The 15,175-nt window shown below is 36.4% G+C and overlaps 1 protein-coding gene and 2 long non-coding RNA genes across 18 annotated transcripts in view; 2 read left to right on the top strand and 1 right to left on the bottom strand.

Moving 5' to 3' along the window:
- The window catches only part of LOC115728848 (sister chromatid cohesion protein PDS5 homolog C-like), a 52,519-nt gene that overhangs the window by 14,932 nt on the left and 22,412 nt on the right, over nt 1-15,175 (top strand). For 5 of the 16 annotated variants that reach the window (XM_048283542.1, XM_048283541.1, XM_048283536.1 and 2 more), the window contains exon 1: nt 3,695-3,748. The exons of 1 other annotated variant lie outside the window; for it this stretch is intronic. Coding sequence is in view for 7 of the 15 variants with exons in the window: in XM_048283525.1 (XP_048139482.1) it covers nt 10,363-10,566; nt 10,668-10,849; nt 11,880-12,006; nt 12,088-12,282; nt 13,111-13,620; nt 13,875-13,942 (1,286 nt within the window). In the remaining 8 variants the exon portion in view is untranslated. Of the gene's footprint in view, nt 1-3,694; nt 3,749-3,774; nt 3,823-3,920; nt 4,134-5,190; nt 6,975-7,092; nt 7,140-8,031; nt 8,139-10,362; nt 10,567-10,667; nt 10,850-11,879; nt 12,007-12,087; nt 12,283-13,110; nt 13,621-13,874; nt 13,943-15,175 lie in introns of those variants that run through there. 10 more of the 16 variants (XM_048283529.1, XM_048283527.1, XM_048283531.1 and 7 more) reach the window with 10 other exon arrangements.
- On the top strand, nt 965-2,302 carry LOC115732706. Its single transcript, XR_007199460.1, has 2 exons — nt 965-1,100; nt 1,913-2,302. It is a non-coding gene; the product is annotated as an uncharacterized LOC115732706 (long non-coding RNA).
- Nucleotides 4,979-5,270, bottom strand: LOC125316141. Its single transcript, XR_007199461.1, has 2 exons — nt 5,135-5,270; nt 4,979-5,101 (listed from the first exon to the last, which is right to left on the bottom strand). It is a non-coding gene; the product is annotated as an uncharacterized LOC125316141 (long non-coding RNA).

The raw sequence follows: 15,175 nt of genomic DNA, 5'->3' as shown, positions 1-15,175 counted from the left end.
CCTGAAATCAAAATATAGACGCACAAGAAATAGCAGTAACAATGTCTTACCTTTTCTTCTTTTTTTGATTTTGTTTGGCTTTTTGTTTTTGGCAAGCCCCTGGAGGAAAGAGGAGGAGAGAGGAAGGGGGGGGGGTGGTGGGTTGTGAAGAATACAAAAGTTGGATTCTAGGGTATATCTGCCAGTGCCTACTTCAATTTGTTTTTCTCTCTTCCTGTTTCTGTACCATATATTGGCTCTTCATTTGATGTGCATTTCTGTTGATGCTAACATTGAAAGATTAATTTCACCTTTCACTAGTGTGAAATTTGGCAATGTCTATGATTTCTACATGACACTTTTTGTCGTCTTTGGCAACATGACTACATCCTTTAACTGGTAACATGTTGTGACCGTGAAGAAAAAATGAGTAGAATGTTTATGAAAAGGAAGCAGTCCCCGAGTAAGGGTTTTGTAGTATATTGTGCATTAAGTAGTGATCCTATTCATCTTGAACAAAAAGGTGTCTTTCCAGTGTTGATATCAACACTTTTTTGAGAGGAGACTCTGTCAATGTTCCCATTTGATTGCTTATTTAAAAAGAATTGTAGTTCTTGGCGTACTTCTATCTTTTCTTCTTTTCTTCTTGTCTTGGCTCTGTAATACTCACCTTTGATACATTGGCATTTTTTTATCATCTCTTCTTGGTCCAGGTCAGATCCCACAGATGATGTATTGTGGGCTGTGGAGTAAATCATGACGGACATCCTCATTGAAAGTGAGGATATCTCCTTGGGGCTTCTCAGTCCTCTTCTTGCTAGTGTTCTAAAAGAAAATAAGGGATTATATTGTTTTTTTTTTTCCATTTCAGTGAGGTTTCTGTTTGCTTTAGTTTCTAACAGGGTGTACACTGTCATTCAGAATGTTGCACCTTCGAGTTGGAAGCTCAGAGAGAGGGTCATCTCCCACTGCGTGCGGCTAAGCTTGGACCTGTTATTCTTGGAGCATCACAATCCAATGGCACTACGGTGGATGATTACTCTCCTGTTGTGGCTTCTATATGTGAAAATGAGCCTACAACTATGGAGAATAATCATGCTAATGGTTCTTCACAACTAGTGGTGCGTCTCTTGATCTTTAAAGGACCCTATCCATCCTTTTTATGCTGAATATAATGGTATTGCTTCTGATTGGCCAGCCATTCCATAAAATAAGTTTCTAGATGGTAATGGACTTTGATGCTCACCTTTTAGTGTCTTTTCCGATAAAGATTTTCCATTGCCTATGATAAGCTGCAAAATCTTGAAATTTTTCACTCTGGCTCCTCCATCTCATTGTTGTTCTCTTCCATCTCATCGCTCTTCGCTTCGATGGTGGATACCCAATGCTTTGCCATACAAGAGCTGATTTGCAGGGCTTAGTTGATTGGAATTGTCTTACTTCATGTCTAGCTTTGCGCATCTTTCTGCTTTTCATGTTGTCACTTTCCTCCATTCTAAAATGATTGGCAAAGTAGTGACTAGTGACGTGAACCTCTTGCTTCAGGTCTCCAGCATGGTTGATGTTAATTATATTCTTGCTACATTAATTGGACTATTTTGATTTTGAGGTGCTGCTATGACATCTTAAGTGGCTGTAGGAGCTAGAAAAGACTTTGGACAAAAAAAATAAAGAAGGTAAAAGACTATAGACAGAATGAAAAAGGTCAATAGAGAAGTATGCCGTAATGCACCTTTTTTCAGCACATTTCGACCATTTGTCTAATGCACCCTCCAGGGTTTGGCTGTTAAGAAATTAGATTTGATACAATTTTCTTTCTAGTTTTCCATTTCAATAGGGTTTCTCTGTATCTGTTAGTCCTTCCCCTTGGCTGGACTGAACCTATAAAATTGCTGAGCAGAATCATTACACTCACATTCAGTCTTTCCCTCAGGTGGCTAATGGAGTCGTGTATTCCCCTGGAGAAGTTGTTCCTGATCTGGATAGTGCTTCTGGATCGAGCACGAGTGATGCTGCTGCCCTTCTTTTCCCCAATGATGTTGTTCCTGTTGAGGCTGATTCTGCAGATTCCAAAAGCTCAACCAATCTGGAAAAGTTCAACCAAGCTGGAAATTGACTTACAGTGTGGCATCCGGAACTTTCGACGTCCGTCAATAATATTTAGGATATTAAGAGGAGAATAAATAATTAACCAGATTTTTGGATGATGTTGTGAATTGTAAGGTGCGGACGTTTCGAAATATATTTTTAGTGTCCTTGTTTTTCCAAATGCGACTCCATTAGGTTATATTACATATATTTTTACTAACTTTTTATGCTTAAATTAATTGATGTTACTAAAAACGTAGATTATACTGAGTGACCATGAAAAACTTATAAAGTATTTGTTGACAGGGACCAATAAATGCTATTTAAATTTGTCTGAAGGAGATATTTAAATACATAAAAGTTGTAATTAGGCTTCATTTTGAAAAAAACTTTAGGAAAATGTGGAGAAAATAACTCAAGAAACACATTTTTCATTTATGGGAAAAGTACATTCAAAAGTGGAGAAAATGATTTCCTTTTTTGGGAAAGCTGGAAGGTTGGATCAGTTCCTTTTAAAGTGCGGTTGTTTTCTTGAAGTGCTCCATGAACGTGAGTTTGTCTACTATAGTTCGTACTCGGTTGGGAAAATGACACTAATGGACCCTTAATTTTGGTCCGATGTGTAATATGATTTTTGAATTTTTAGTTTGATCAATATGGTCCCTGAACTTTAGCTTAATAAATAATGTAATCCATGAACTTTTAATTTGTTCAATTTGGTATTCTGAATTTTTGAAATATGTTCAACTTAGTCCCTCAATTATATAAAAAAAATTTAAAATTGTCCCTAAACTTGAATTATTGAAAGGGCTACATCGAACATTTTTCTATGATTGAGGGCTAAGTTGAATGTATTTTAAAATTTCGGGAACTATATTGATCAAATTAAAAATTTAGGGGCCATATTACATATTGAGCTACAATTCATGGACAATATTTATCAAATTAAAAGTTTAGAGAGCGCATTACACATTGGATCAAAGTTTAAAAATTATTTATATCATTATCCTTACCAGTACTTGATAAGTGAGTGTGCCTCAAATGGCCCTTATGACGATCATCGATGAACTAGAATTAAGTTTGTCTTAATTGGCCGACCATCGAACATGTGCATCTCAAGTGTACTACATTTTACCCCTAACTGTGGCATTTTCGTTGCAGAATAGAAAAATTGCAAGAAAATTAGAATAAAAAAAATGGATCCTAGAGATAGAGAGAAAGAGGGGGCAGGGCAGGGGCAGGGGCCGATTGGACGGTGAAGGTATCCTAGAATCAGCAAGGGTCCGGCATCCCTCGCCGGCGGAAATGCCCTTAATATTGAGGCAAAATGTGCATGCGTTTCGATGGCCGGCCATTTTTTTTCATCGGCGATCGTCGCAGGGTGCTATTGGATGCACGCTTATCAGGGTACATGGGGTTATTTGCGATAAACTCAAGTTCAGGGAGCAATTTCGAGAAAAAGGATCGCACTTAGGGTGCTAATTGCAATTTTAGGAAATAATAACAGGGGTCATCTCTAAAATACTGTGTTTCCTTTTCGGGCACCACGACAAAAACTCCATTTTTATTGCGCCCGATTTCCCGTGGTTGCCCATCTTGAAATATTCAAGAGCCTCTCCCTCCACTCCCCACAGTCTCTGCACTTGCATGAACTTGGGGAGTCTCAGGAAAGAGGAAGACGGTGGCCACAGCCCAAAAAACAAAACAGAGGAAAATGGTTTCGGTCTACTGCTTCTTTCCTCTCTCTATTCCCAGGTTCGTATTCTTCTATGATGTTTGTTCCTTGTTCCTTTTTCTTTTTTCCTGTTTGTTGATTGCCATTGCAGCTTTAGTTTCATCAAGGTCGGGGGTTTTTTTTTTGGGTGTTTTCTTGTCTCCTTTTTCTAGAAAAAAGAAGAAGAATATATTCATCTCTTCATGGTTCAAAAACGAAAAGATGCCTCTTTTCTGCTTAAAGTTTGCTGATTTTTGCTATTTGCCAATCAAATGGGGTATGTGCTACTTATTATTGACAAAGCCAAGCCAAGCCAAGCTGCAGAATTTTCTTTCCAGTTATGCTTCCAAATGTACGTGTGCAAGCTTAGGATGGCTTTGTCATTTTGCCATGGAGTTCGATGCAGTTTCTTTTCGTTTTGTTTTTGTGTCTGCATAAATCGTCAACGTAAGCTTCGTCGATTGCCGACATTCAACATTTGTGTATTTTTTTCCTCTAAGCGAAAGAACTACACCTAGGACTATTTATGATATGAGTAATCGTAATTGGATATTTCTTCTTTATGGTTTGATGCTTTGCTTCTCAAAGTTAAAAAGTCAGTCCTTCCTCGGTGGGCTGTATTGCATATGATCTTTTTCTCTTTGAATTATGAAATCCCTCCTCACAATAGTATGGATTCTGGTTTTCTCAAATGGTTTGAGGAAAAGCTGATATGAATCTGTATTTGAGGCTCGTGCTTTGGCTTCTATGTAAACACGAATTTCTATAAATGGTCAATGGAAAACAAAATATAATACTTATACTACTACATGACCAACTGTAATTGTTCCTTCCCGCCACTAGCACCACTGGTCTGCGTTAGTAAGATGCATCCACTAGCCAAGTACTACATTATGTGGCTTTCCCTTTGTACCACTGCATACCTACTCCTATGTATCAATATTCTCCAAATGATGATTTTGAGGTGAAAAACCGGTTGATGTTTAGTTTTGAGGTCATGGGGTTTGAACCTGTGACATTGTGTGGGCCTCTGTACTGTCCTGCAATTAGGCCAAGTGCCTAACACATGGTTTTGGAACAACTTATTAGTAGCTTGTTCACAAGATAGCCTATTTTCAATAATTTGAAGACGCTCCTTTTGGATTTCCAGCCATACATATTCATTTTTCCATGTTGTATTTAGTGTATGGAATTTTAAATTAGAAGATGTAGAATCGTAATTGAATTGAAGGTCCACATGAAAGGTCGCAGGTTTTGGTGTTGGGTTTGCATGGAGAGGTCTCTCTCTCTCTCTCTATATATATATATATATATATATATCTCTCTATCTCTCTCTCTATTATACATTCATACAAAATATATGTGTCTGTAGCATATGGAAAAATAGAGAATTTAATCTGACTGTTTTCCGGGCCTATTTTCAATACTTTGAAGACACCCCTATTTGGATTTCCAACTATACATTGCATGTTATATTTAGCGTATAGGATTTTAAATTAGAAGATGTAAAATCGTAATTGAATTGAAGGTCCACATGAAGGTCTCAGGTTTTTGTGTTGTGTTTACGTGGATAGGTCTATATGCACTTTATATTTGTATGTATGTATGCATATGGAAAATAGAAAATTTAATCTGACTGTTTTCCGGGCCTATGTGAAAAGGATAAGTGTTGATTCAAGCTTTTTCCAGTTGTAGATATTTAATAATACCTTCTTGATATGCTTATGTGGTTTTCTCAATTTGCTTTAATTGTGAGGTTTCATTTTCGAAATGAGTTGTATATCCAAACAGGTCATCCTCATGTTATAGTAGCATACATGCAAAGGGAAAAATATTCAGATATCATACTAAAATGAGAAGTTATTTTCCTTTTTCACACCTACCAGATAGGGTTAGTTAGAAAGCAACCATTGATGAACCTTCCAAGAGTGGATGGTGGATAAAGTTTCTTTGATGCGGCTTTCAAATTTGCCATAAATGATGAGATTTTATTTTTCAATTGATGGTATATCCACAAACATTTCCTCTTAATACCCTTCTTGCCAACAAAAGGCTGGATTGCCAAAGTCTTGTACCCTTGTGAGAATTTGTCACCTTCCAATACTTGCTGATATCCTTCGTTAATTAAAGAAAAGCTGGAAGAAATTTAGTCATGAAAATGTTTATACAACATGTACAGTAAAGAAGATTATCCCCTTTAACGAGTTTAGGCTGTGAGGCTAGTTGAAAATTTTTCAGCGTGTATATAAGGTGAGCCATTCAAATTTCAATGAAAATCAAGGCTTAGACAGTTCGGACAAGCATTGCCGTCTAAATTTCATTGAAAATTATCTTAGGTTGTGAAGCAAGTTGAAAAACTTTCTGACCCAACAAATGAAGATGCTAAAACTAATCTTTCATAGGATTGAATAAAATCATTATCTATGTGTGGTATCATCTAGGAATAGAAAGACTAGTCTTGTTACCAAAATTTGCCAATGAAATCCACTAAAGGAGGAAGTCTTGTTTTAAGAATTGATTACTTTTGTAAGTAACAATCATCTTGGCTCATGATCTTCAGAGTTTCTCCAATCACTCCCTAGGCTATGCTTTCTCCCCAACTTTCAAAACCTATCCTAAGTCTTGCTGTTCTTATTTTGCTTCGATGCAACTGATAGAAATTTTGATATACATGGTTTTTACTGGAAAGAAAAAGCAATAGCTAATGTGGGGTATTGTCACTTTGTGTTAGTCGTTAAAACAATAGCTTTTCATGGCATTGCTAGTTGAATTTCAAAAAAGATAAATCAAATGTGATTTATAAACAAGTCACACAACATGCCACATTCACAGCATTGCTTATTACTTATTGACATGAGCATGTCACGTGCGGAGTTAACCAACAAACAATTTTAACCTAGATTTATCTTGAGAAATCTCATTGGAGGTGGCGGCGCACTATGGCATTTCATCCCTTATAAATATCCCTGTATCCTCACTGTATCACCTCACACATAGCACCTTCAATAATCTACAATACTGATCTAGCTTTACTTCTTCATCCTAGCTTTTGTAAACGTTTTATTTGAATAGCATAATTTTGCTGAAGGACTTTGTTGATCGAAAGTCATTCAGATATAGGAGTACGGCAGTTTATTGTCCAAAAGCAAGCAAGAAAGAATTTGCAGGTATTTGGTTGGAGAAAAAATTGTAGGTGAATATCTTTTTCATCAGACCAGATACATATCTTTTTTCATTCTTGTTCGGTAAAATGTTACTCCACTGATCATACTGTTCTTTTTTATTTCTCTCTGTTTTAAATGCCCTTGCAGCAATTCTCCTTGTGTTACAAAGATAAGAAGAAACTCTCTATGAGCAAGTACGTCCTCTTTTTCGATGTTTCAATTTGGAAGAAAATAGTACTAAGAGCTTTCATATAAATTGCTATTGATTCTAATGTACATCAAGATCGCTTTCAGATCTAATTGTTTTCAAAAACCTAACATGATGTAAGAACCAATCTGACAATTGAGACCAGAGTTATGATAATTTGTAAACCATCTACACGTGTTCTGAGTTCTAATGGAAGTCGAGAACTTGAGGTCATGTGCATCTCAAAGCAACAAGAGAATCTGATTGATTGAGATTATTACTGCAAATAATTCAGTGAATGAGGAAATTTAGGTGACATATTATATGCACGTTAGAATCTCCATAATATAGCTTAAAATCTAGGGATGAATCTGATGAAAGTACAGATCTGAAAACTAAACAATTGAATATTTCATTCGTTTTCTGAGATGCGACTTATTAAGGCAAAGTTAGTTAATATATGTTTTTTTGCATGAAGGCAACAAGTTAATGTCTGCTTCTCAGGGGTGTAACCAAGTGGAGTCGATGCAACATGCTGCTTGATCTTAAAACCTGAACAAATAATGTTTGATTTCTTGCGGGCTCTACTCGACAGTTTAACTTGGCTTGAGTTAGACTTGGCTATTCAACTTGTCTATAATTTGAATGAATATGAGCTAAGTTTGAGATTGACCACATCTGAATTGAAATTGGTTGCTTTGAGTGGCAAGACTTTTTCATGCTATGTGAGTTGGTTATATGAATCCTTTTATGTTTTTCGCATCCTTCCTATTGGCAAAATATAATGCATAGTATACCCAAATAATGCACTTTGAACAATAATCCTAAATATCAAAGTCAATTATCTATCGAGTGAGTTGTATTAGTCATGAACAGCTCCATTTGTTTGCACCTCTCAGGATTGGCAAAGTCAGTGCAAAGCATGGAGCAACTAATTTTGGCAGAAAGCACTCAATGACAGAGACCTTCACATGGGAATGCCAAAATATTTGGAGAAGCAGCTTGTGTGAGTTTCCTGATATTTTCTCTTTCACTGCCACACCCACACACACACACACACACAGAGTGCTTCTGTTGTTAGATCAAATAAGTTAGCTATTACTGTGAGTTGCTTAACATATAAAAACTTCCTATATTTTCTTTCTCCCCCCACACACACACACACACACACACACACACACTGCTTCTGTTGTTAGATCAAATAAGTTAGCTATTACTTTGAGTTGCTTGTCATCTAAAAAGGCGGAGTTTGTTGTGACTGAAACCCACATACTTTCTTTTTGTTGTTCATCTGCAATCTTCCTGGGCATACCTGACAAAAGGATTGACCTGTGTTAGAGTGGAGAAAGCTGTATGACAAAATGCATCAGGCTTAGGGATCACTTAAAAGTTGCTGAATGGAACTAAATTGAAGCTTATTTAGGCTGTCAATTTTCTACTGACACGATTATATATAATACTTACCTAGCTCAATATTTGATAAATTTCTTAAGAATCAGTTAAAAGGACATACTGAAATAGCAATTGACTATGATGGTAATTGCCTCAGTATGGTAATTGCCTCAGCACAAATTGTTTTATGGTCATAACATATGCATTTTTATAAAAATGGAAGTACTGTATTCTTCTGTCTCTTTCAGGAATATATAGAAACCAATACAGCACAGGTTAATAATGAGGAAAACTATAAAATATGGTGTGCAATTAAAGAGTTATTAAATACGGAATCCAGCTCAAAAAGCAATGGAATGGCAAGTAATTGGTCCTCCTGAGTCCCCGGGATTTTAATTACCATTTGAAGCTGTCATATTTATATTTTGTCATATAAGCGAAGAGCACATGGTCAGAGCCCAACCAAGAAACCAAAATTGACAACCAATTTAAAACACCAGAATAAGACCAAGTTCATGGCATAGGTGGAATCTTGCTGTGTTTCCATGTCTTCCTTTGATTTGCCCAGTTTGGATTTCCCTATAAATTATAGATGAGTTTCAGATTATTCTCTGTGCAAATCTGCAAGAGAATTCTTGTACTCTCTGTGCTTGTTTGAGCTTTTTTAGTGCATGTGGCCACCCAAAGTAAAGAGAAAAAATGGCGTCATCTTCTTCTTCATTTGAGAGGACTTTGGCAAAGCAGCTGAGATTGGTTGGCAATGGCCTCCTGAATGCCCCTTCTTCTGTTGACAAGCTTCTTGCTCTTCTCTTTGTATGGTGCCTAATTTACCTATTCATGCATTTGCATATGATGATCTGGTCTGCTATTTTTTTTTTTTTTTTTTTGGGTTGATGTATGCTGTGCTCATTGGGATAAAAATGACTGCTTGATGGTGTTTGATAGTTGTTTGGTGCTGTGCAGTATTTGTGCTGAATAACTCATCAGCATTCTTTGCCTTTGGAACTGATTGTCTGTCCTGAATTTTTTTCATGATTCCTCTATATCACATGTACTGTTTCTTCATATGGTTTTGTAGATTGTCCTTTTCTTTCTGAGATTTGAGCTTTAAGCTCATTTAATTGCCTTTTGACTACCTTTGACATCTCTTGTCAGCTAATGGTATGTATTGAGGCCACATTGTGGTGATCCATATGGTGTACTATTTGGGGTGAGAAATATGTTAACTCTGTACTTTTAGTTACTCATATGTTAATTCCTATGTATCAAATGCCCCGGTGCTGCTTGCCGGGTCTTTGTCCTTGCCAACAGCTGGAAACTGGGGCATGTCAAGAACCATCACGAAATAATCGTGGCAGATATGCCGATTGATCTGGTAGTTTAACTTCTATTTGGAGGCCTAATTCAGACAAAATCTACCTTCTACTTTAAGGTCGTGTAATGGCTTTCAAACTCTGTTTTGAATGATAAATATCAGATATGGTGTTTTTAATTATTTTATTATTATTGGTTGTGGAGGCAACTAAATGCTTTATTACATTGCTGGTTGTTGTTAATGTTTGTTTAGCATCTGATTCTTTGCATGATTAACGATTGTGAGTGCCACAATTAGCTTCAAAACTCTAGTTTCCACTTATGTTTTTCCATACCCCCACCACAACAAACAAATACGCTTGATGATTTTTGATCTGTTCAATGACATCACGTCCTCTTTACTGTTATATATGAGTTTACCTTATTTTCTCACGATTTTGGAATCATTTCTCTTATCATCTAATTGTTGCTCGATTCATAAAAACAACCGTTTTCTTTGACTTGCATGTTCCACTGCATTTCAGGATGCAGAGGATCTGTTGGCTAACATGGAGCAAGGACCATCAGACCCTCTCCAAGATTCTCTTCTTCCACTCATGAAGGCACTAATTGCCAATTCTCTTTTGACACATTCTGTTGAGGGTGTCAGAGTGTCTGTAACATATTGCCTCACTGAGATTATGAGGATAAGTGCGCCTCTGGAACCGTTCAATGATGACCAGATGAAGGTGTAATAGCTAATATCCTACTTATTATGGCAATTTTGTTGAGGCCAACAGCCTGTTGGTATTGAATGGTTTTCTTATCAATTCATTTCATTGACGTGCAGGTGATTTTTGAGTTAATTGTGGAGGCATTTTCCAAGTTATCTCAGGCGTCCACGCAATATTATGAAAAGGTCCTCTCCATACTTGAGACTGTTGCACGGGTCAAAGCATGCCTTCTTATGCTTGACCTTCAATGCAATGCACTAGTTGTCCGGATGTTTCACAGTTTCTGGGCATTCATTAGGTAAAAGGCTTACTGGTTACATTTATCTTCTGACTCCTATTCTTCTTTCGGTATAATATTTGGACTTGTTTTGAAAGAATGAAAGCTCTTCTAGTGATGAGAATAGAGGGGATAATTCGAGAGGGTAATATTGCTCTTTTAAGTCCTTCAAGTTTGCTGTAGAAATTTGGCAAATTGTCTTTCTTTCTAGTAGCCTTTCTTTTGACTCAAATATGTTGGGCCCAAAAACTATGAATTTTGCTGATGACCTTCACCAGAGCTAATCTCAAGGTAGTTTGCCTTTTATGGTCAGAAAAATGTGGTTAACCAGCTCACATGGTTTTCCTCGGTACTCGGGACCTTCTGTTTGGTAATATAAGTATAGATTCTCCTGCTAAACTCAATTAAGGGGGTCTGCACTAAGCAGTTGGCCTTAAGCTGATTATAATGACGACAATTTCCATTGTAAATGGCATTTTGGCTGCTGGGTTTTCCTGAAATCAGAATATTGAAGCACAACAAATAGTAGTAACAAAGAGTTGTACCTCTTTGGATAGAGAATGTGGATTCTAGGATCTATGTGCCAGTGCCTTCTTCATGTTGTTATTCTGTCTTCCTCTTTCTCTATCATGTATTGGCTCATCTTTTCATGTGTGTTTTTCTTGATGCTAACATTGAAATATTAAATTCACCTTTCACTAGTGTAAAATTGGGTCAATGTCTATGATTTCTTCTTAACACTTTTAATCATCTTTGGCAAGACGAGTGCATGCTTTAACTAGTAAGATGTTGTGAGCATTAAGAAAACACGAGTAGAATGTTTGTGAAAAGAAACAGTCCCCGATTAAGGATTTGGCAATATATTGTGCATTAAGTAGTGATACTATTCATCTTGGAGAAAAAGGTGACTTACTAGTATCAATATCAACACTTATACAATGGGAAATGTCAATGCTCCCATTTGGTGGCTTATTTGAATAAAATTTAGTTCTTGACGTGTTTCTATCTTTTCTCCTTTCTCTTGTTTTCTGATGCTCTCTTCTTGGTCAAGGTCGGATCCCGCAGATGACATATTGTGGGCAGTGGAGCAAATCATGACGGACATCCTCAGTAAAAGTGAGGATATCTCCTTGGGGCTTCTCAATCCTCTTCTTGCTAGTGTTCTGAAAGGAAATAAGGTAATTATATTGTTCTTTTTTGCCATTTCAGTGTGGTTTCTGTTTGCTTTAGTTTCTAATAGGTTGTATAATGTCATTTAGAATGTCTCACCTTCGTGTTGGAAGCTCGGAGAGAGGGTCATCACCAGCTGTGCAGCTAAGCTTGCGCCTGTTCTTCATGGAGCAGTACAATCCAATGGCACCACTGTGGATGATTACTCTCCTGTTGTAGCTTCTATATGTGAAAATGAGCCCACTATGGAGAATCATCATGTTAATGGTTCGTCACAACCAGTGGTGCGTCTCTTGATTTTTATAGGACCCTATCCTTTCTTTTTATGCTGAACACAGTGGTCTTGCTGCTGATTTGCCATCCTTAGAATAAGTTTCTAGATGAAATGGACTTCGATGCCAACCTTTGATCGTCTTTTGCCAGTAAAGATTTTTCCATTGCCTACGATAAGCTGCTAAAATCTTGAAAATATTTACTCTGGCTACTTCATCCCATTGTTGTTCTTTTACATGGTGGATGTGCAATACTTTGCTATACAAAAGCTGATTTACAGGGCTTGATTTCTTGGAGTTGTCTTACTTCATGTCTAGCTTTGCTCATCGTTTTGTCGTTCATGTACCACTTCCCTCTGTAAGCTGTACTAAACTGATTGGGATAATAGTGACTAGTGAGGTGAACCTTGCTTCAGGTCTCTGGCATGGTTGAGGACAATTATATTTGTTGTTACCTTAATTGGACTATTTTGATTTTGTGGTGCTGCTACTACATATTAAGTGGCTGTATCTGCCAGAAAAGACTTTGGACAAAAGAAAAGAAAGAAGAGAAGTTAAAAGACTCTAGACAAAATAAAATGGAAAGTCGATAGAGATGTATTCCGTAGCGTACTTTTCTCCTGCACAGTCCACCATTTGTCTGATGCGCTCTTCCATGGGTTTGGCTGTTAACAATCAAATCCCTCATTTAATACAATTTTGTTGCTAGTTTTCCATTTCCAGTAGGCTTTCTCTCCATCTGTTAGTCCTTCCCTTTGTTTTCTTTTCCCCTCGGCTGAACTGAACCTATTAAATTGCTTAAAAGAAACATTATTCTCACATTCAAAGTCTTTCCCTCAGGTGGCTAATGGGGTCATTTGTTTCCCTGGAAAAGTTGTTCCTGATCTGTATAGTGCTCCTGGATTTAACACAAGTGATGCTGCTGCCCTTCTTGTCCCCAATGATGTTGTTCCTGTTGCTAAAACAAGTACAGACAAGGCTGATTCTTTAGGTTCCAAGGGTCCAACCAAGCTGGAAATTGACTTAGAGGCACTTCCAAAGAAAAGGGAATGGAAACCAAACAAGTTGTTGAACCCTGCAGAAGGCTACGACCTCTCTTGGCTATATGTAGAGGCGCAAAAATCTGGTCATAGAAGGGTCCTTGTGAATGGACGTGATCTTCCAGCTGCCCCTAAAATTCCTTCAAGAAAGAGAAGAATGCAGCAAAAGGTGAATGTTGAGCCAGATGCAGGTGAGAGCGCTGTTGATCGGGACGTGGAAGCTCCAGTAGCTGGTGATCTTGCAGGGGAAAAATCAAAGCTCTCAATAGTGGGGGGAAGGATGAGCAATTTTAGCAATGCCATATCAGAGGTATGCTTGTAAATTTTGCAGTATAATCTGATTATATTAATTGGTACTATGCTATACTTTTATCGTCTTTTCTTGGTTATGAAGTCTTCCTTTCCTTTAATTAACATACTGAAGTATATCAAAAAGTTTCCACTGAACTTTTCTGATAGAGTCATCAAACAGTGCTGGAGCTGCTCCTCTTCCTTTACCTGTGCAGCATAGTCTTTCACCCTCAGTTTGATTTTGAGAAGCTCAATCCTTTTGACTTTATTCAGGGGTCTGGGTTGCCTGGCAGACGATTAGTGGGTCAGAAAATAAAGGTTTGGTGGCCATTGGACAAAACGTGAGTACTCTAGGACCTTCACATTTGGATATTATATCTTCATTTGGGTTTAGCATGTTTATTTCATTCTCAATCCGCATTTCACCTGCTACTTGTTGCTTCAAGTTTTTTTTTTTTTTTTTTTTTTTTTTTTTTTTTTTTTTTTTTTTTTTTTTTTTTTTTTTTTTTTTTTTTTTTTTTTTTTTTTTTTTTGGGGGTGAAGGTTTTGTTTTTTTTTTTTTTTTTTTTTTTTTTTTTTTTTTTTTTTTTTTTTTTTTTTTTTTTTTTTTTTTTTTTTTTTTTTTTTTTTTTTTTTTTTTTTTTTTTTTTTTTTTTTTTTTTTTTTTTTTTTTTTTTTTTTTTTTTTTTTTTTTTTTTTTTTTTTTTTTTTTTTTTTTTTTTTTTTTTTTTTTTTTTTTTTTTTTTTTTTTTTTTTTTTTTTTTTTTTTTTTTTTTTTTTTTTTTTTTTTTTTTTTTTTTTTTTTTTTTTTTTTTTTTTTTTTTTTTTTTTTTTTTTTTTGGGTGGGGGGGGGGGGGTTTTTTTTTTTTTTTGGTGGGGGGGGGGGGGGGTTTTTTTGGGTTTTTTTTTTTTTTTTTTTTTTTTTTTTTTTTTTTTTTTTTTTTTTTTTTTTTTTTTTTTTTATTTTTTTTTTTTTTTTTTTTTTTTTTTTTTTTTTTTTTTGGGGGGGGGTGTTCCTAATCCAATTATTTTTTTTTTTTTTTTTTTTTTTTTTTTTTTTTTTTTTTTTTTTTTTTTTTTTTTTTTTTTTTTTTTTTGTGGGGTTATTTTTTTTTTGTTTTTTTTTTTGGGGGGGGGGGAAAAAGGGGGGGGGGGGGGGGGCGGGTTCCCTAGGAAATTACCAATCAAAAGAATGTGAAAGGTCTGATCTGGATACTAAATTACCAATCAAACAGAGCGTTGAAAGGTCTGATCTGGATACTCTATATTTTCTGCTATTAGCTTTACTTGACTGGAGGCTTATTTACGATGCTTTCATTCCAGGGCTGAACCATCCTCCAGATTCCCCCTAAATGTGGGCGGTGACGAGTCCAATGACGATGAGAGTAGTGAAGATAATGTATACGAGATCAGGTTCCGATCAAAGGATGTCCAGCTAAAATGTCCTAGCTCAAGCTCATCGGATGATTCTACCCCGGAAGCCAGCCCACCAAGATATATTACAGTGAAATCAAAGGATGTCCGACTACAAAGCACATCCGATGATTCAACTCCGGAAGGTAGCCCGCCTAGAC

Source organism: Rhodamnia argentea, chromosome 8, assembly GCF_020921035.1.
Source record: "Rhodamnia argentea isolate NSW1041297 chromosome 8, ASM2092103v1, whole genome shotgun sequence".
Classification (NCBI taxonomy): domain Eukaryota; kingdom Viridiplantae; phylum Streptophyta; class Magnoliopsida; order Myrtales; family Myrtaceae; genus Rhodamnia; species Rhodamnia argentea.
Note: the sequence above shows the minus strand (reverse complement) of the source record. Positions and strands in the feature narration are given on the sequence as shown.